General features: G+C 39.5%; 1 protein-coding gene across 1 annotated transcript; it reads right to left on the bottom strand.

The window, feature by feature from the left end:
• Nucleotides 1-12,367: 12,367 nt before the first annotated feature.
• Nucleotides 12,368-14,686, bottom strand: LOC143218187 (uncharacterized). Its single transcript, XM_076443230.1, has one exon. The coding sequence runs from the start codon at nt 14,465-14,467 to the stop codon at nt 12,368-12,370; it is 2,100 nt and encodes a 699-aa protein (XP_076299345.1). The 5' UTR covers nt 14,468-14,686.
• Between the last annotated feature and the right edge of the window lie 8,006 nt (nt 14,687-22,692).

Below are 22,692 nucleotides of genomic sequence, written 5' to 3'. Positions count from 1 at the left end.
GAAACTAAATTGAATGTCATCTCTTCCCTTAATGATTTTAATAGAGGAGAAATCATATATTGACATCTTCAATTTAAAAAATTTTCCAACAACTATCAATTTCATCTACTCAAGTTTGCTATAAATGCATAAAGATCCGCAGTCTATTCGTGACATATCAAGCGGCCCGAGAGTGGCTCGACTTCGTCGAGTGATTTGAAAATTACAGTCAAAACGTGTTGGTCGAGGAAGTGTCGACTTCCAGCTCAATAGTAATGACCTGTCATAAATCTCCCTGTAGAGAACAGCCCCGGGAACGGCACTGAAAGAAATCGAGTCTACCGGGTTGGGTCTGCCTGGGTCTGCCTAGCCCGACCCCAGCCGCGCGCCCGTGGTCTGCCTAGCCCGACCCCAGCCGCGCGCCCGTAGTCTCAATGTGTTGACTTCGATGGCGCACGCTGCGTAGTATGTGTGACCGCTGTAATAAGTATTTCAATACAGCCGAAAGTGCGTGTGAAACGAGTCCTGCCTCCTCCACTCTGATCCAATCGTCCGCGCATTCGCACCTAGACACGTCACCGTAATCCTGCCTGGGAACCTTCTTCTCAGGCTTACACCAAGTACAATGTCACCAGTTCGAATCCATGCGTGTTGGCGTCTTGCCGCCATCCCCTACAATTGCGCAGTATGTAGTGGGCGGTAACGGTATCGTATCCTAACCCACTGCTGTTCCGCTATCGCTCGTACTTACGAGGCAGTGTATTGGATCACTTGTTGGACATAGACAAATCTAAAATGTTTTTTCACTACGTGAATGAAATATGTAATTTCAGGACCGACGCTGTCGATCCTTACGTCAGAAAATGTCTGTTCCAGGGTTGTTACCTTTCACTTAAAAAGGCATCGTTGGTCAAGACTGGTTGCTAATATTATTCTCGAGGTGTAAATGGGGTTATTTAGTCGTATACAGCGTCCGTTGCCAGCTCCTTGTGACGCCAATTTTTATATCTCCATTTCTTTTGAAGGGCTCATTTTACAGTGGAAACTCCAAGGAATATAAACATATTTTGTTCAAAATTTAAATCACTGACGCACAGTGGTCTGGATTGGAAAATCGTGTGCCATTTTGTTATAACTTTTGAACCAGTAGAGATACTGCAATGAAATTTTCACTAAAAATATTTAAAAAATAGTCATTTTTAACTATAGGTAATTAAATATTTTTTGCATTTGTTAAACAATAATTTTTTATAAATTTTCATTGATATTTTTGATTTAAAAAAAAATTTTTGGAATATAATCGTACATACTATTTTTTACTTTCTAAATATGTATTTTTTATATTTATGTTTCACACATGTGTAACGTTTTATGGAATACGTAAAATATAAATTTGAGAAGTCTTGTTGCAATCAACATACACAAAAAAAATTACCGTAAAGGTAAAAACGCATTACAAGCGTGTCAAAGATATTTTTTATAATAATTTATAATGATTAAAAAACGAAACGAGCCTACTACCTTATATCTTTATTTTACTAGAGGTGAGCGAAATATCAGAACGAAACAGAATTGAAAAACTTCTATTATATTTTAATACTAAAGAATTACCTCGGATGCAATATTTAACACTAAAATCTTACATTTTTCGCTATGTGAAGTCATCTGATAATAATTTGTACCAACAATATTCCTCGCAAACATTCTATTACCAACTTTAATGGCTTTAAACAATAATAATTTGAGCGGGCGGAGAGGGGCGGAATTAATTTTTTCATGATTATTTAGAAGGAAAGTGTACTAAAAATATTCCAATTAATTAGAAAGCTAAACTCGGCTAAACTTTAAAGATATACCATCTTAAATGGAAAGGACTTCACAAATTTTTCTTACGGTATTGAGCATTATTATATAAATAGAGTATTTACGTTAATAAATAATAGAAAGATATGATTTTTATCACAAAAGTCTGCTCTTCAATATAAAAAAAAAGCGAGAGATAATATTAAATAGGAACGTCAGGGCACCGCATCACAGAGAAGCAATTTTTCTCGTGAAAAATCCTCCTCTTAAAATGTCCTATTTTCAATGTTTATTGCAACTATTATATTTATTAAATTGTACTATTTTCTTCACTTCCGAGGTCTGTGAACATTTGGGAAGCAATGTTTATAGATATCGATACGAGAAAGTTCGTTTTTGGGCAGAAAGGCACACGATTTTCCAATCCAGACCACTGTGTGACGGCTCATCGAAAAAGACGTAAAAAACGAATTAGTTTAAATTTTTCGACTCCATACAGTTGATGGTCGAGGTTAAAAAAATAATTTTGCAATAGCCCAATCCTTTCCTAATAAAACCACCAAAAAAAAAAGTGTAGCTCAATCGGATTTCAACGAAAATATGATTTCATGATGTTTCGTTGACAAAAAATTCGATTTTTTGGAAAATCCTGAGGTGGTAGACAAATTCTGAGACCACATTTGAAATAAGCGTGGAAGAATGTACGGGAAATGATGTACAGCATGTTGCAAAAAAGTTTTATTGAAATTGTGCAGGTTTAACGAATTTTGTCAAGGTTAAAAAACGTTCGTACCATCATTTCCCTACTTTCCGCATATTCTGCAAAGTTAGAGCTTTAATTTTTAAAAAAAATCATCGTTCTATCTCTTTTCTATCGAAAGTTATTCGACTTTAACACAGAAACTTGCGGCGACCCGTGCAGCGACCCTTGCAGCGACCCAATAGCTGCAAGGGTCGCCGCCTGGATCGCGACGGAATGGCCAAAAAAGGTGTGTCACAGCTCTGACCGACCAGTCCTGAACCGCTAGAGGACTCATCAGTAAGGCGGGCCCTGCCCGAGACGCTGCGATATCGGAAGGTGGTTTAAGACTGTATATATAGAGATCGGTGACGGATCAGGTAGCAGCGAGAAAGGTCTTTCTTTGACTATCTGTCCATCTTGTGGCAAATGTAGGAAATTAGCTGCCACAAAAGAGAGCGAGTTATTATTGTCCGCTTCTGTCCGAACGCGCCCGACGAGGTCGACCACGTTCGGGCCACCCGCCCGATGTGTTACGGATAGACAGCGGGTCTTTATGCAAAATAAAAAACGTCAGCGTTGATTACAAGAAATAGAAACTCAAAAGAATGTCATCCCTTTCCTTAATGATTTCAATAAAGGAGAAATCATATATTGACATTTTCAATTTTAAAAATTTTCCAACAACTACCAATTTCATCTGCTCAATTTTGCTATAAATGCATACAGATCCCAAGTCTATCCGTTACACATCGGGCGGCTCGAGAACGGCTCGACATCGGCGAGTGATTTGAGGAGTTGGTGACAGATGGATAGACCGTATGGCGATTAACTTCATCAATCGATTGAATCAATTCGATCAAATTTGTTGCCGGTCAAATCTGGAGTCGGTGAAATGTCGGCGAAAACCGTGTGCGCCGTCCGGCGCAATGTTCGTCGAAATGTCATAACATCTCCAAAAATTCAAGTCTTTTAGTCTCGAATCTAATGTCGTTAATGCTTCGTACAGAGCTGAACATTTCGCTTTGAAACTTTAATTCACTGTGTGAAATCAGGGACTTAATCTCGGTAAAATATATATACATACCGAACAATACCGGTAACGGTACTATGCCAAGTGGCTGAAATAACACCGAAACCGTTAATATACTTTTTCGAGCAAAAGCTCCTGAAAAACGAAGTTTGGGCTTTTGTTGTGCCATGGCCGAACTGCAATGTGCCACCAGCCGTACCCTTAGGAGTTAATAGCCGTAATAACCATAAAGACATTAAAGACCAAATCGGTCTGACCAGATTCCTTGGGGTTACCGTGCGCTCGCTACCCCCGCCATATAAAAGATTCTGTAGACTTTTTCAAATACAGTGATATCCAATATTAATACAGTATGATTGTTTAAACATGTTTAAACAATGGTTTTGGAAACAGCGGGACAAACGATTTTTTCGAATCCATATTTATTAAGCTTAAGATTTTTAAAACTAAGAAAATGAAAAAACACTATCCGAATACCCGAAATGTCATCGAAAACGGTCAACACATAAGCCGAATCGAGCCCGCTCGACTTCCCTCGACCCGATCTACCTGACGATTCGGGCGGCCCGCACACATCCCTAATATCTACATTTATTTTAAAAAACTTAAATATTGATGACAAACGAATCAAATTTTATTTAATCTATAAGGAGGAACGCGTAACATTCATATTTGTTAAGCTATAGTTAAAAGTAACAATTCTGAATTAATTAAATTAATTTTGCTACGCCGCAAGGAGAGTTGGTGAAAGGATGATGGACGAATTGCGCAAGTAGTAATGAATATTATGAGTTTTTATGCATCTTTTATTCATGATTGTTTATTATTCAAACAGAAAGTGAAAATCTTCCCTATGTAGGAATCTATACCCTAATTTATCTTGCAATTTCGTCTTCTTCCCGAAACGTGTGGTCGGTGACATACGGTGTGTCCTGAATACCAGGATACATAAAAAATACAGGAAAAATCATTGATATACGATATATGTTTGTACATGTGTACAATGACATCTTCCTCTTCCCCAGTTGCTTCCTTCTCCTTTCCTGGACAGCATTGCATTTTTCCTCGGCTTTCAATAGATTTCCACATTACCACGGAGGTACTATTGTTAATGCGTTTTTTTTTTAGTGGTATCCCCGGTAGGCCTATTCCACTTTGCAATAGTCCGGCTTCATTGCCCTTCAGGAATATGCGAACCTGAGAAAAAAATCATTAGTTCACATATTAATGGATTATATATACTCATTTTTATTACATTTTTCTTATAATATACTTACGACACTGCTGACGTCCCCTCCATTTCACGGTGGCGGGCCCACGGTGGTGGTAGCGGCGATGGTGGTAGCGGCGGCGAAGGACGCCCTGGACGCCTTCCGGTTCCGCTGCTTCGCCGCTTTCAGCGCGAGTTGCGCCGTCGTCGCGAACTCCTTCTCTGTTGGCGGGGGGAATGAACGGCTCCGCGCCGTTGCGTCTGTAACATTTATTCAAAGCAAGATAAACAATGAATTGAGAATGAAATTAAACTATGTCGATGATGTGCAATGCTTACCGTAGATGGCTCGCATGATCCGCGTGTTGTGCAGCGGTCGCGTTTCGTAAGCGCCCAGCCACGCGTACGAGGCTGCGGTGGAGTCGGTCAGGGCCTGCTTAAAGCAGGTACTGACAGCCTCCCTTAACGTTGATCCTCCCCATCTGGCGAAGTACCGAACCTGAATAAAAAATAAATATTAGTTTATATATTGATAAATTTGATATACGTACTTTTATTATTTCTCTGTTCCAATATACTTACTACACTGTTAAAGTCCTCTGCAGGACCTACCGCAAAGCGCTCTACCTCTTCTACGGAGCGTAGAGGTAGAAACTGCGGCCGCTCCACCTGCACCCCTCGTTCAACAGCCATGGGCCCTCGAAGTTGCCCCCTGTTGATTGTAACAGCAAAGAAGGATTAGTAAATGAAACATCTTTTCGACAAACATATAATTTCAACTAATTCTGAGGATGACTCACTCCAGATCGTCGCTCAATGTGGCCTGGTTGCGCAGCAGTTGGGCCTGGACCTGTTTGTCCTCTGCATTACGATTCTTAAGGTCGTCCATCTGCTTCTTCAATTTGGCCGTGTGGTCCACCAATTTGTCCACGCCTTGCATTATGAGGCCCTGATTGTGCAGTACCAAAACCAATTGGCCGCTAAAACAAATGCAAACATTACACCGTATACTACAAAATTCAATTATAATTATTGCTGCATTTAAGAATATGTATACAACTTACTTTTGACACTGTTCAGCGCTTCTTGCATCGTTGAGAGGAGGCTCATTATGTTGGGCTTCCAACCTCCTGCGCATGGCGTCGTAGTCGCTCTCATTTTGTTCCGGAAGCGAAACAAGGCGCTGCCTCTTTTTGACGGGACGGTCGTTGTCGGAGGATATGGCATTTTTGTACCTCTCCGGTTTCGGCGCATTTCTTTTCGGGCGTTCCTTCTGAAATGTATGAAACGTATTTTTCTATTTTAAACAAATATTGTGATATTATTATAAAAGATATTGAATTGTATTATACCTAGCTAAAAAAACTGCTATAAAACAAAAATCTATTTAATCTGTTCCCCTATAAGATCGTGTCAATATCATTTCCCGTGCTATCCCAGCGTTAAAGTTATTATAGTTTAATCCATCCGCGGCATGTCATCTTATGCGTATACGTTTGGATCCAGCGCCGAAACTCCGCAACCAACTAATGTAAGACATTGGAAAGATTTGTTTAGATTCTTTTTTTACGGAAGAAGCTTTAGAAAGCAGACACAAAGATTTTAAAAAATTTAGATTGAAAAATACAAGAAATTTTTCCAGATTGATTACGAATCAAGATTTATTTTATAGACTTCTGTTTACATCTGATCCGTATGTATCCACTGCACGAATAAACTTGAAGAAAGAACATAATAGATGCGGAAGCTATAAAATTAATTATTAAATAGCTTCAAAAGATATGCAGTTAAATAAAATTGATATTTGTAATTGTTTTTTTTTGTTACAAATATTGTTTTTTTTATATTTCATGTTATTCGTTGTATGTTACTATTGTTATATTATAAAACCGTTATTGTTATCACATTTTTATAACAAAAGATCTACAAAAATGTTACTAAATCATTATATATTAAAAAATATCTTATATATAAAAATTATATATAAAAAATATCTTTTGACACAGTTATGAGGCGTTTTTGGCTTCTTGGTACTTTTTGTATACGTTGATTAAGAACAGATTCCTCAAATTTACATTTTACCCATTCCATGAAACATTGTATGTGTGAAACATAAATATAAAATACACACTTAGGAAGAAAAAAGGGTTTGGAAGATTGTATTTAAACAATTTTTTTTTAGTTAAAAATATGAATGAAAATTAATTTAAAATTATTGTTTAACAAACGAAAAAAATAATCATTTGTCTATAGTTCAAAAGTTATAACAAAAAGTCACTAAATTTCTCGATTTGGACCACTGTGCGCCGATACTCTCTGTGCAGATCAGAGACGTGTTATCACGCGACGCAATGTCGCTTGTGCCGAGGCCACGGACATGTTATCCCGCGACGCAATACCGTTCGTGCGGTGCTACAGACGACATATCTCGCGTGCTTACATGGGCTTTTTCGAAGAAATGTTACGGGCAATGATAAAATGATGGAAAGCAAATGGAAAGCAACGTTTCCGGCTGGAAATGGACAGGAAAAGAATAAAATTGCTTTCAGGGTAACATCTTTTCGCAAAAGCTCATGTAATAATGAAGCACGCGAGATATGTCGTCAGTAGCACCGCGCTAACGGTATTGCGTCGCGTGACCATAGTTTCGACGTTGCGGAATAACACGTCCATGAGAACGAAGCGGTTAATGACAAATAGGGAGATTATGGGGCGGACGTTTTTCACGAACTTTGGCTACTAGAAATTGTAGAAATTTCAAACTTACGTTATTCATGATGTCGCTATGTCACTGGTCACTGGTCGCTATGTCACTGGTCACTACAAAACCGCCGCGCGTTACTCGTGGTGACACTCGAGTAAAAGTCGAGAGGGTCGCGTCTGAAGAGCTTCTGTAGTCACTTCTGACCTGACTTTTTACGTTTTGCTATGCTGGGAAAGCTGCGCGGGAGGAGGGGCCTGTACTGAGAAAGGCGCTGATTGGACAACGTCGTCGGCTGCTTTCTTTAGGCAGTACACCTCCACCATTCCTTGCGTTCTAGGCGCGTTTTTCGGGGATGCGAGGTGTAACCGTCGAGGTTTAACCTCTTTTTCTGTGATTTATTTCGCGATTTTAGTAATTAAAACTTTTTTTTTATAATTCATAATTTTATCATTTAGTTTCACATATTTTCATTCTATTTTAAAGGGCGTACGAACACTTTTTGCATTCGCTGTATATTGGACTGAGCCGCCACTTTCCAATTTATTTATTTCAGGCTCCACGGTGTGCCCTACGCCAAAATAACCATGATCCGAAGGCCATACAAAAAAGTTTATTTAATAAAAAAGATGCCCCTACTTATTTTAAACTAAACAAAGGAAAAACCATCAAGATTCATAATTGGCGTCCTGAGATATTTAATTTTATATAAACTGAAAAAATGATGGTTTTTTGCAATTATCTGGAAAGCAAGGCCGAAACAAAAAAAATTATGGGGGTAAAAGTTGTCCTATTTGGGGTCCTCTACAGCTGGTTAGCGTTTGGCCGTTTAAAAGCGGATGACCCTATATTCTTCTATTCGGTGGCCCTTGCGGGATTCCCCGGGTACCATAAACTTGGGCCTTGTACGAATTCGGAGTTTTATGACTCTTTGCAAGGCTATTGAGACTGCCGTTAATAAAAAAAAATACCGTCAACCTTAGCAGATGTCTTAATCACCCTACCTGAGGTTCAACGTCTAAATACATTCGCAGTAGAACACTTAATGGTAGAAGTCACATGATTGGAAAAAAAGGCAAATGTCTTATATTTTTGTCGAAGCAATGTCAGTCCGTGTTCACATATCTTTCTCTAATTTTGCTATGGTATATGCGGTACAATCCTAAGATTTTACGTGTTTACATTGGCGATAGTATATGTGGGAATGATTACAGCGGCAAGGCCATCAAAGACCGAGTCGTTGCCCTCGTACGAAAAACATTAAACGACACACGTTAGCCACTGTAAACAGTCGAGGACCGGGGCAATGAACTGTCAAGTAAACCTAGGCCAGTGTCATCGCGCGTACCCTGGCTAGGTCACGAAAAACACATGTAGGTGTGCCGAGACGCACCTGTGTGTACGACGATAAAGCCAGGCCGCAGAGGACGCGGAACGTCTTTTGTCCGAAAACGCAGCGATACGAACCACGATACGATATACGGACGCGATCACGACTTACGGCTACGACACACGGTTAACGATTACGATATAAATTTCATCAAAATCGGAGAGGGTGGTGCTTTTGTAAATAATTACCAAAAGTACTAACCTATGTATGTCGAAAAGTTATTAGTTCAAGAGATATTTCAATTTAAATAACTCCAAAATACCATTACTGTCGTACATTCGTCTCCTATACATGAGTCTCCGTCCCAGAACGATGGCCCTTGTTTTGGGGAACAGCGCGCGGGCCAATCTGCGAAGCGCCTTCGAGCTAGCGCTCGACTTGTGACACCTCATATTACACGTCCGTAAAACCAACAATTTTCAAGACTTCAAGGAATTGTTTGAGATACGTTTTCTCATATTTCACTAAAGACTGCAACATATCCAAATTTGAACAAAATCATTCACAATTATAAGAAACTGCGATTTAGATCAATCGTGAGCAGAAAAATTCAAAGATTCTTTTCTTTACATCTTTCAATGCCTACTATGTATATCTGGTTTATGTGTTGACCGTTTTCGATGACATTTCGGGTAATCGGATAGTGTTTTTTCATTTTCTTAGTTTTAAAAATCTTAAGCTTAATAAATATGGATTCGAAAAAATCGTTTGTCCCGCTGTTTCCAAAACCGTTGTTTAAACATGTTTAAACAATCATACTGTATTAATATTGGATATCACTGTATTTGAAAAAGTCTACAGAATCTTTTATATGGCGGGGGTAGCGAGCGCACGGTAACCCCAAGGAATCTGGTTAGACCGATTTGGTCTTTAATGTCTTTATGGTTATTACGGCTATTAACTCCTAAGGGTACGGCTGGTGGCACATTGCAGTTCGGCCATGGCACAACAAAAGCCCAAACTTCGTTTTTCAGGAGCTTTTGCTCGAAAAAGTATATTAACGGTTTCGGTGTTATTTCAGCCGCTTGGCATAGTACCGTTACCGGTATTGTCCGGTATGTATAAATATTTTACCGGGATTAAGTCCCTAATTTCACACAGTGAATTAAAGTTTCAAAGCGAAATGTTCAGCGCTGTACGAAGCATTAACGACATTAGATTCGAGACTAAAAGACTTGAATTTTTGGAGATGTTATGACATTTCGACGAACATTGCGCCGGACGGCGCACCCGGTTTTCACCGACATTTCACCGACTCCAGATTTGACCGGCAACAAATTTGATCGAATTGATTCAATCGATTGATGAAGTTAATCGCCATACGGTCTATCCATAAATTGTAAGGAGGGAAAGAGAGCGACCGAGAGACAGAGAGAGGGAGGATAGAGCGGACGGAATATATTTCATCAAAAACCAGTTTACTTTCGGTACAGAGTACTACAGGATATAGTGAATAACGAGAACGTTGGTAACATTGTGAAAAAGAAAGAGAAAAAATGAAAGGAATGTAATTGTTAATCGTAATTAACGACTAAAGTAGAAATGTAACCGTTATTACCAATTAACGATTAATAGGTACTTATAATCGTTAAGCGCAACTAACGATTAATAAGTATTTAATCGTTAACCGCAATGTGTGTGTGTGTGTGTGAATGACTAAACCAGGAGATTAATTGTTGATTGCGATTAACGATTGAAGCAGGAATTTATTCGCCAATCGTTGATTAAACTTTTGCCCAACTCTGAATTTTTTTGCAACCAGATTTGCAAGTGCTACCCGTTCGTACCCATCCGCCGAAATGCTCGCGGCCCGTTCCCTGAGCTGATGGCCGACCGCGCGCACAAATGCGCGCCGAAATGCACGTCGAAATCCGCGCGTTCGGCGCTCGGCTCGTTGAAATGTTCAGGTTTGTACGAGGCATAATGACAAACGTTCGGGAATAGTTTCAATAGAACGACATAAATCATTTACTCTATATTCGATTCTACATTGAAATGTTATAATTGAAATCGAAAGTGTTATAATTTTTTTGCAGAAAATTATTATGTATCATGTCATACCTTTTTTTCTCCGCATAACACCTCTTTAATTTTTTGTGAGGTTAATCAGTATATAGACATTGCTTTATATACAATCCTTGAAATCTTGGGTGCGGACAAGTGCGAACACAAAAGATATTTAGCTTTTTGTGCGATATATACATATACATACACTCCGAGACAAAAAGATAGCACATCATCTATTTTTCCTCATTTGATACATTCAACTGCAGAAAATGAATATTTTAATTTGTCAACATATATTCTGACATGCCTGTACGCGTACAATGTACTGAATATTGAATATCATTCACATCATGAAAACGTAAATATCGGGGCACACAAGCGGGACCAAATGCTAGCACAAATAGCAGTTTTATATTTGTCAGTTGTGCAGAAGTTACTGAAGAGCAAACATTCATTGCAAAACGTAATTGATAACATGGGTACATACCACCTTCTTTCGTGCTTATTAAATAAAATAACATACTAAAGTGTTAAGAATAGGTCGTGGAAACAAACTAAGTGTATGTGAAGTACATAGGATATTGAAGGAAGAACCAGATTGAATTACACAAATATCAAAAATTGTAAATAGATGCCGAAAAGTTATTCTGAGGGTTTTAAACCATATCTACGAGAACGAAATATCGTTCAAATAGCCGTTAATAGCTCGCCGGTTGCTTGAGCCGGTATTGTTTCCAAGCGTTCCAGAGATTCCGTCACTCGTGACTGTTGACAGTTTTTGTTACACGACCCTGCGTCTTTGTCTAAGTGTCGTCTCGGCTCCTGATTGGCGAAATTGAATTGTAACTAATATATGTCGAAACGCTGCCGTTTCGCGTGCCGGTCTCAAGAAATCAAATTTATAAAAGGACGAACGAATAGTGAACGGTATATTGTAATGATACATAAATGAACAACTAAACACTTATGCTGTAAGAATTGCTGCAAATAACACATTTCACAACAAGATAATGTCGCAAGAAATACTTTTCTTCAAAAAATAATTCGTGTTTTGGAGTGGTCAGCAATTTAAGATTTCCAACCTCAACATTATTGGAAATTGTTGGGGACATCTCGCCAGAGGCAAGATCGCTTGGTCCCAGCGAGGTGAAAATGTTTAACAAATTGTTGGACAACATTGAATCTACCTACTCGTTAAAATCCACAAGGGCATTTCTAATATCCGCCCTACGGAATTATCGAGTAGAAGGGGCCAATGACCTTTCACTTTCAAATTGTTCCCATATACATATCCACAAATCCTTATCCTGCATTCATAAGTTCTTCATTATGAGTCTTCCTCTTCCTCGGTTGCCCCAGTAGTTTCCTTCTCCTGCTTCCCTGGACAGCATTGCATTTTTCGTCGGATTTCAATAGATTTCCACATCACCACGGAGGTACTATTGTTGATGCGTTTTTTTTTTTAGTGGTACCCCCGGTAGGCCTATTCCACTTTGAAAAAAAAATCATGCTTCTTCAGCGTGTGCAAGAACTTCGACAGCCCATTGGGTGATTTCCAATTCGCTATCGAAGTTTTCACTCCCACTGAACAGCGGCTTCCGAAAGCATTTTGCTCTAACGTTCTCCACACTAACGACGACTACGTCATTGCTCAAATTTGAACATTCAAAAAACTCTAATGCGGAAGATTTTATTGTGATATCATAAAAGTCATGTACACTAAGAAACCGTTTTACGCCTAATTTATAACTATCTCCCGACGGATCAATTGACGAAATAAGACATACTGTGCCGTCGCGCAAAACACAACAATTGTCGCGATCGTTTGTCGAAAGCAATAAATTGCCAACTTTAATTTTGTGAGGGGAGGCCTCGCCACTACTGTTACTAACTGTCATAGGAGTGCGGATATCAGTTGGAGGATCACCACCTTCCTCATTGCATTGATCATGAAGCTCGTGTTCTTCCGTTCTATTCCAGACCTGCTGTAAAGGTCGCTCGTGCTTTCTTATAGTTTTTTTAAAAAACATCATTTCGTTTTCGTACGCAAAAGCCGAAAATGAATCTAAAGGCCCGTATTTCTTCACGTCAGCAACTAAATGAAGAAGCCCGTGGACATTGTACGAGCAGAAAGTTTCGCCGTAGTGAACTTTGCAGGAGTGAACAAATTGTTCCAACGCTTGTTCTGCCCACGTTATATGTTTTTTAATAAGGGAGCGCGAAACGAGTATTCTAATGGCCGCATGCAGAAGTAAGAAATGGAAACGGAAGGTTTCATTCATAACTCCGCACGTGACGACTGGACCGGTGTATAAAAGAAATGGTCGAAATTCTGTTGCTTTGTACTTTGAAAAATGCACAATTTCTCTAGGACGTCTAGCGAAATCGGAAGGACAGTACCTATTAATTAAATTTAATCTCGCGGAAATTATACCGATATTAACAGCAGATAATTGAGCTTCTTGAGAATAATTACCACACAACCAGGCAGATATAAGTTTTTTAACTACACCGAGCAATACCAAGTGCATGTAATCGAATGGCACGCAGGTAACCATTCCCATTGGGAGGGAAGCTAATGCGCTTTGACCGGCTTTGTGGTGAGTATCAATGAGTGATGTGCCTGCTGCATATTCCGCGTCGGTTCGAAGATCATGTTTGGTACCAAGAAAAACCTGACGACCTTGCACCCGTGTGCCAGACACCTTGCACTTGGAACAAGGTCGGCGGGATGTGTGCCCTGAATGATTAAGAATGAACGCCCGGGCTGGCGCATCGGCGATAAAACATCTCAAAGTTACACGGATTTTCCTACCCTTGAAAACAATTCCTCCGTTCGACATTATCGAGTTAATGTCGGAGACAAACCTTGAAAGGTACTCTATGTTATCTATAGGCTTGTGTGGGCCTCTGTAGAGGCCAACTATTATGGGTCTGCTATTTGGAATATTCGCGATTCTGATCTGAATGGGCCAAAAATTAACCGTTTTCTGCTTGTCTAGAGTGCAGCCATCTACGTTGAAATCTATTTGCAAATGGGTGGGAATGGTTTCCTGCGATTTACGTAAATAATTTACGATTTTAGACTTAACATCGAAATGAATGTACTCGCCTGGTAGTACCTTATACGTTATGACGCTTTTGCGTGGAGTGCGGAGAAGCGTCCTCGTATCCATAGGTAAATCATGAAAGCAAGAATGCATACGCAGAAGGCCTAGTATGTTATTTCCCTGTTTGTGCGTTATATTATTTTGCAGAAATAAATACGCCAAACGATCGCGAAACGATAAATCGGACACAGATCGCTGGGCTGTGTCATCGCACGACGGAATGGAAGAGAACGACGTGCTGCTGGACGTGTTTTGAAAATTGATAATGCTAAACGATGATCCTGAGTCTTCGCGTGGGGTCTCAACAATACAGTTATGTACGAATGAAGAGGAGGAGATGGAGTCCTGCACAGTGCCAACATTCGCGGGAGCTGCTGAATTATTACTGATCAAATTGGACCTGGTTGCTTGCAAAATACGCTGTTTCTGCCTAATACCTAATTCATGCCAAGGTTTTCGCGAAGTACGCGACGTGTTTAATCTTTTTGGAGACATTAGAGCAAAATGAAACCGACGCGACGATCCGATTAAAATATACCTTCCTTTCCTCCTTTCTTTCTTCCTCCAAATCCACGTAGCTGATGAGATGTTCCGACCTGGTTGGATACGCGACTTGCTTCTAAATGGCACGAGCTGATGTGTAATTGATATTTCGCGGCGAGGATTCAAACTCCTTCAAACACTCGAGTATTAAAACTTTCGAACGCGGCTTTACTAGCGATCACGAACTATAAGAGAAAAAAATCAATTGCAAAATTTGTACCGAACAAACAGACAAACAGACAAACAGACAGACAGACAGACAAGAAAGCGAGCTGATAAAAACGTGGTAAAATAACGACGTGGACTGTTAGGTGGTTTACTCAAATGGGCTCCAATATATTCGGGAGCGCGGACCATGGAGAGTGGCCCTCGTAGCGCTAGCTCGAAGGCGCTTCGCAGATTGGCCCGCGCGCTGTTCCCCAAAACAAGGGCCATCGTTCTGGGACGGAGACTCATGTATAGGAGACGAATGTACGACAGTAATGGTATTTTGGAGTTATTTAAATTGAAATATCTCTTGAACTAATAACTTTTCGACATACATAGGTTAGTACTTTTGGTAATTATTTACAAAAGCACCACCCTCTCCGATTTTGATGAAATTTATATCGTAATCGTTAACCGTGTGTCGTAGCCGTAAGTCGTGATCGCGTCCGTATATCGTATCGTGGTTCGTATCGCTGCGTTTTCGGACAAAAGACGTTCCGCGTCCTCTGCGGCCTGGCTTTATCGTCGTACACACAGGTGCGTCTCGGCACACCTACATGTGTTTTTCGTGACCTAGCCAGGGTACGCGCGATGACACTGGCCTAGGTTTACTTGACAGTTCATTGCCCCGGTCCTCGACTGTTTACAGTGGCTAACGTGTGTCGTTTAATGTTTTTCGTACGAGGGCAACGACTCGGTCTTTGATGGCCTTGCCGCTGTAATCATTCCCACATATACTATCGCCAATGTAAACACGTAAAATCTTAGGATTGTACCGCATATACCATAGCAAAATTAGAGAAAGATATGTGAACACGGACTGACATTGCTTCGACAAAAATATAAGACATTTGCCTTTTTTTCCAATCATGTGACTTCTACCATTAAGTGTTCTACTGCGAATGTATTTAGACGTTGAACCTCAGGTAGGGTGATTAAGACATCTGCTAAGGTTGACGGTATTTTTTTTTATTAACGGCAGTCTCAATAGCCTTGCAAAGAGTCATAAAACTCCGAATTCGTACAAGGCCCAAGTTTATGGTACCCGGGGAATCCCGCAAGGGCCACCGAATAGAAGAATATAGGGTCATCCGCTTTTAAACGGCCAAACGCTAACCAGCTGTAGAGGACCCCAAATAGGACAACTTTTACCCCCATAATTTTTTTTGTTTCGGCCTTGCTTTCCAGATAATTGCAAAAAACCATCATTTTTTCAGTTTATATAAAATTAAATATCTCAGGACGCCAATTATGAATCTTGATGGTTTTTCCTTTGTTTAGTTTAAAATAAGTAGGGGCATCTTTTTTATTAAATAAACTTTTTTGTATGGCCTTCGGATCATGGTTATTTTGGCGTAGGGCACACCGTGGAGCCTGAAATAAATAAATTGGAAAGTGGCGGCTCAGTCCAATATACAGCGAATGCAAAAAGTGTTCGTACGCCCTTTAAAATAGAATGAAAATATGTGAAACTAAATGATAAAATTATGAATTATAAAAAAAAAGTTTTAATTACTAAAATCGCGAAATAAATCACAGAAAAAGAGGTTAAACCTCGACGGTTACACCTCGCATCCCCGAAAAACGCGCCTAGAACGCAAGGAATGGTGGAGGTGTACTGCCTAAAGAAAGCAGCCGACGACGTTGTCCAATCAGCGCCTTTCTCAGTACAGGCCCCTCCTCCCGCGCAGCTTTCCCAGCATAGCAAAACGTAAAAAGTCAGGTCAGAAGTGACTACAGAAGCTCTTCAGACGCGACCCTCTCGACTTTTACTCGAGTGTCACCACGAGTAACGCGCGGCGGTTTTGTAGTGACCAGTGACATAGCGACCAGTGACCAGTGACATAGCGACATCATGAATAACGTAAGTTTGAAATTTCTACAATTTCTAGTAGCCAAAGTTCGTGAAAAACGTCCGCCCCATAATCTCCCTATTTGTCATTAACCGCTTCGTTCTCATGGACGTGTTATTCCGCAACGTCGAAACTATGGTCACGCGACGCAATACCGTTAGCGCGGTGCTACTGACGACATATCTCGCGTGCTTCATTATTACATGAGCTTTTGCGAAAAGATGTTACCCTGAAAGCAATTTTATTCTTTTCCTGTCCATTTCCAGCCGGAAACGTTGCTTTCCATTTGCTTTCCATCATTTTATCATTGCCCGTAACATTTCTTCGAAAAAGCCCATGTAAGCACGCGAGATATGTCGTCTGTAGCACCGCACGAACGGTATTGCGTCGCGGGATAACATGTCCGTGGCCTCGGCACAAGCGACATTGCGTCGCGTGATAACACGTCTCTGATCTGCACAGAGAGTATCGGCGCACAGTGGTCCAAATCGAGAAATTTAGTGACTTTTTGTTATAACTTTTGAACTATAGACAAATGATTATTTTTTTCGTTTGTTAAACAATAATTTTAAATTAATTTTCATTCATATTTTTAACTAAAAAAAAATTGTTTAAATACAATCTTCCAAACCCTTTTTTCTTCCTAAGTGTGTATTTTATATTTATGTTTCACACATACAATGTTTCATGGAATGGGTAAAATGTAAATTTGAGGAATCTGTTCTTAATCAACGTATACAAAAAGTACCAAGAAGCCAAAAACGCCTCATAACTGTGTCAAAAGATATTTTTTATATATAATTTTTATATATAAGATATTTTTTAATATATAATGATTTAGTAACATTTTTGTAGATCTTTTGTTATAAAAATGTGATAACAATAACGGTTTTATAATATAACAATAGTAACATACAACGAATAACATGAAATATAAAAAAAACAATATTTGTAACAAAAAAAAACAATTACAAATATCAATTTTATTTAACTGCATATCTTTTGAAGCTATTTAATAATTAATTTTATAGCTTCCGCATCTATTATGTTCTTTCTTCAAGTTTATTCGTGCAGTGGATACATACGGATCAGATGTAAACAGAAGTCTATAAAATAAATCTTGATTCGTAATCAATCTGGAAAAATTTCTTGTATTTTTCAATCTAAATTTTTTAAAATCTTTGTGTCTGCTTTCTAAAGCTTCTTCCGTAAAAAAAGAATCTAAACAAATCTTTCCAATGTCTTACATTAGTTGGTTGCGGAGTTTCGGCGCTGGATCCAAACGTATACGCATAAGATGACATGCCGCGGATGGATTAAACTATAATAACTTTAACGCTGGGATAGCACGGGAAATGATATTGACACGATCTTATAGGGGAACAGATTAAATAGATTTTTGTTTTATAGCAGTTTTTTTAGCTAAGTATAATACAATTCAATATCTTTTATAATAATATCACAATATTTGTTTAAAATAGAAAAATACGTTTCATACATTTCAGAAGGAACGCCCGAAAAGAAATGCGCCGAAACCGGAGAGGTACAAAAATGCCATATCCTCCGACAACGACCGTCCCGTCAAAAAGAGGCAGCGCCTTGTTTCGCTTCCGGAACAAAATGAGAGCGACTACGACGCCATGCGCAGGAGGTTGGAAGCCCAACATAATGAGCCTCCTCTCAACGATGCAAGAAGCGCTGAACAGTGTCAAAAGTAAGTTGTATACATATTCTTAAATGCAGCAATAATTATAATTGAATTTTGTAGTATACGGTGTAATGTTTGCATTTGTTTTAGCGGCCAATTGGTTTTGGTACTGCACAATCAGGGCCTCATAATGCAAGGCGTGGACAAATTGGTGGACCACACGGCCAAATTGAAGAAGCAGATGGACGACCTTAAGAATCGTAATGCAGAGGACAAACAGGTCCAGGCCCAACTGCTGCGCAACCAGGCCACATTGAGCGACGATCTGGAGTGAGTCATCCTCAGAATTAGTTGAAATTATATGTTTGTCGAAAAGATGTTTCATTTACTAATCCTTCTTTGCTGTTACAATCAACAGGGGGCAACTTCGAGGGCCCATGGCTGTTGAACGAGGGGTGCAGGTGGAGCGGCCGCAGTTTCTACCTCTACGCTCCGTAGAAGAGGTAGAGCGCTTTGCGGTAGGTCCTGCAGAGGACTTTAACAGTGTAGTAAGTATATTGGAACAGAGAAATAATAAAAGTACGTATATCAAATTTATCAATATATAAACTAATATTTATTTTTTATTCAGGTTCGGTACTTCGCCAGATGGGGAGGATCAACGTTAAGGGAGGCTGTCAGTACCTGCTTTAAGCAGGCCCTGACCGACTCCACCGCAGCCTCGTACGCGTGGCTGGGCGCTTACGAAACGCGACCGCTGCACAACACGCGGATCATGCGAGCCATCTACGGTAAGCATTGCACATCATCGACATAGTTTAATTTCATTCTCAATTCATTGTTTATCTTGCTTTGAATAAATGTTACAGACGCAACGGCGCGGAGCCGTTCATTCCCCCCGCCAACAGAGAAGGAGTTCGCGACGACGGCGCAACTCGCGCTGAAAGCGGCGAAGCAGCGGAACCGGAAGGCGTCCAGGGCGTCCTTCGCCGCCGCTACCACCATCGCCGCTACCACCACCGTGGGCCCGCCACCGTGAAATGGAGGGGACGTCAGCAGTGTCGTAAGTATATTATAAGAAAAATGTAATAAAAATGAGTATATATAATCCATTAATATGTGAACTAATGATTTTTTTCTCAGGATCGCATATTCCTGAAGGGCAATGAAGCCGGACTATTGCAAAGTGGAATAGGCCTACCGGGGATACCACTAAAAAAAAAACGCATTAACAATAGTACCTCCGTGGTAATGTGGAAATCTATTGAAAGCCGAGGAAAAATGCAATGCTGTCCAGGAAAGGAGAAGGAAGCAACTGGGGAAGAGGAAGATATCATTGTACACATGTACAAACATATATCGTATATCAATGATTTTTCCTGTATTTTTTATGTATCCTGGTATTCAGGACACACCGTATGTCACCGACCACACGTTTCGGGAAGAAGACGAAATTGCAAGATAAATTAGGGTATAGATTCCTACATAGGAAAGATTTTCACTTTCTGTTTGAATAATAAACAATCATGAATAAAAGATGCATAAAAACTCATAATATTCATTACTACTTGCGCAATTCGTCCATCATCCTTTCACCAACTCTCCTTGCGGCGTAGCAAAATTAATTTAATTAATTCAGAATTGTTGCTTTTAACTATAGCTTAACAAATATGAATGTTACGCGTTCCTCCTTATAGATTAAATAAAATTTGATTCGTTTGTCATCAATATTTAAGTTTTTTAAAATAAATGTAGATATTAGGGATGTGTGCGGGCCGCCCGAATCGTCAGGTAGATCGGGTCGAGGGAAGTCGAGCGGGCTCGATTCGGCTTATGTGTTGACCGTTTTCGATGACATTTCGGGTATTCGGATAGTGTTTTTTCATTTTCTTAGTTTTAAAAATCTTAAGCTTAATAAATATGGATTCGAAAAAATCGTTTGTCCCGCTGTTTCCAAAACCATTGTTTAAACATGTTTAAACAATCATACTGTATTAATATTGGATATCACTGTATTTGAAAAAGTCTACAGAATCTTTTATATGGCGGGGGTAGCGAGCGCACGGTAACCCCAAGGAATCTGGTCAGACCGATTTGGTCTTTAATGTCTTTATGGTTATTACGGCTATTAACTCCTAAGGGTACGGCTGGTGGCACATTGCAGTTCGGCCATGGCACAACAAAAGCCCAAACTTCGTTTTTCAGGAGCTTTTGCTCGAAAAAGTATATTAACGGTTTCGGTGTTATTTCAGCCACTTGGCATAGTACCGTTACCGGTATTGTTCGGTATGTATATATATTTTACCGAGATTAAGTCCCTGATTTCACACAGTGAATTAAAGTTTCAAAGCGAAATGTTCAGCTCTGTACGAAGCATTAACGACATTAGATTCGAGACTAAAAGACTTGAATTTTTGGAGATGTTATGACATTTCGACGAACATTGCGCCGGACGGCGCACACGGTTTTCGCCGACATTTCACCGACTCCAGATTTGACCGGCAACAAATTTGATCGAATTGATTCAATCGATTGATGAAGTTAATCGCCATACGGTCTATCCATCTGTCACCAACTCCTCAAATCACTCGCCGATGTCGAGCCGTTCTCGAGCCGCCCGATGTGTAACGGATAGACTTGGGATCTGTATGCATTTATAGCAAAATTGAGCAGATGAAATTGGTAGTTGTTGGAAAATTTTTAAAATTGAAAATGTCAATATATGATTTCTCCTTTATTGAAATCATTAAGGAAAGGGATGACATTCTTTTGAGTTTCTATTTCTTGTAATCAACGCTGACGTTTTTTATTTTGCATAAAGACCCGCTGTCTATCCGTAACACATCGGGCGGGTGGCCCGAACGTGGTCGACCTCGTCGGGCGCGTTCGGACAGAAGCGGACAATAATAACTCGCTCTCTTTTGTGGCAGCTAATTTCCTACATTTGCCACAAGATGGACAGATAGTCAAAGAAAGACCTTTCTCGCTGCTACCTGATCCGTCACCGATCTCTATATATACAGTCTTAAACCACCTTCCGATATCGCAGCGTCTCGGGCAGGGCCCGCCTTATTGATGAGTCCTCTAGCGGTTCGGGACTGGTCGGTCAGAGCTGTGACACACCTTTTTTGGCCATTCCGTCGCGATCCAGGCGGCGACCCTTGCAGCGACCCGTGCAGCTATTGGGTCGCTGCAAGGGTCGCTGCACGGGTCGCCGCAAGTTTCTGTGTTAAAGTCGAATAACTTTCGATAGAAAAGAGATAGAACGATGATTTTTTTTAAAAATTAAAGCTCTAACTTTGCAGAATATGCGGAAAGTAGGGAAATGATGGTACGAACGTTTTTTAACCTTGACAAAATTCGTTAAACCTGCACAATTTCAATAAAACTTTTTTGCAACATGCTGTACATCATTTCCCGTACATTCTTCCACGCTTATTTCAAATGTGGTCTCAGAATTTGTCTACCACCTCAGGATTTTCCAAAAAATCGAATTTTTTGTCAACGAAACATCATGAAATCATATTTTCGTTGAAATCCGATTGAGCTACACTTTTTTTTTTGGTGGTTTTATTAGGAAAGGATTGGGCTATTGCAAAATTATTTTTTTAACCTCGACCATCAACTGTATGGAGTCGAAAAATTTAAACTAATTCGTTTTTTACGTCTTTTTCGATGAGCCGTCACACAGTGGTCTGGATTGGAAAATCGTGTGCCTTTCTGCCCAAAAACGAACTTTCTCGTATCGATATCTATAAACATTGCTTCCCAAATGTTCACAGACCTCGGAAGTGAAGAAAATAGTACAATTTAATAAATATAATAGTTGCAATAAACATTGAAAATAGGACATTTTAAGAGGAGGATTTTTCACGAGAAAAATTGCTTCTCTGTGATGCGGTGCCCTGACGTTCCTATTTAATATTATCTCTCGCTTTTTTTTTTATATTGAAGAGCAGACTTTTGTGATAAAAATCATATCTTTCTATTATTTATTAACGTAAATACTCTATTTATATAATAATGCTCAATACCGTAAGAAAAATTTGTGAAGTCCTTTCCATTTAAGATGGTATATCTTTAAAGTTTAGCCGAGTTTAGCTTTCTAATTAATTGGGATATTTTTAGTACACTTTCCTTCTAAATAATCATGAAAAAATTAATTCCGCCCCTCTCCGCCCGCTCAAATTATTATTGTTTAAAGCCATTAAAGTTGGTAATAGAATGTTTGCGAGGAATATTGTTGGTACAAATTATTATCAGATGACTTCACATAGCGAAAAATGTAAGATTTTAGTGTTAAATATTGCATCCGAGGTAATTCTTTAGTATTAAAATATAATAGAAGTTTTTCAATTCTGTTTCGTTCTGATATTTCGCTCACCTCTAGTAAAATAAAGATATAAGGTAGTAGGCTCGTTTCGTTTTTTAATCATTATAAATTATTATAAAAAATATCTTTGACACGC

Source organism: Lasioglossum baleicum, chromosome 18 (assembly GCF_051020765.1).
Source record: "Lasioglossum baleicum chromosome 18, iyLasBale1, whole genome shotgun sequence".
Classification (NCBI taxonomy): domain Eukaryota; kingdom Metazoa; phylum Arthropoda; class Insecta; order Hymenoptera; family Halictidae; genus Lasioglossum; species Lasioglossum baleicum.
Note: the sequence above shows the minus strand (reverse complement) of the source record. Positions and strands in the feature narration are given on the sequence as shown.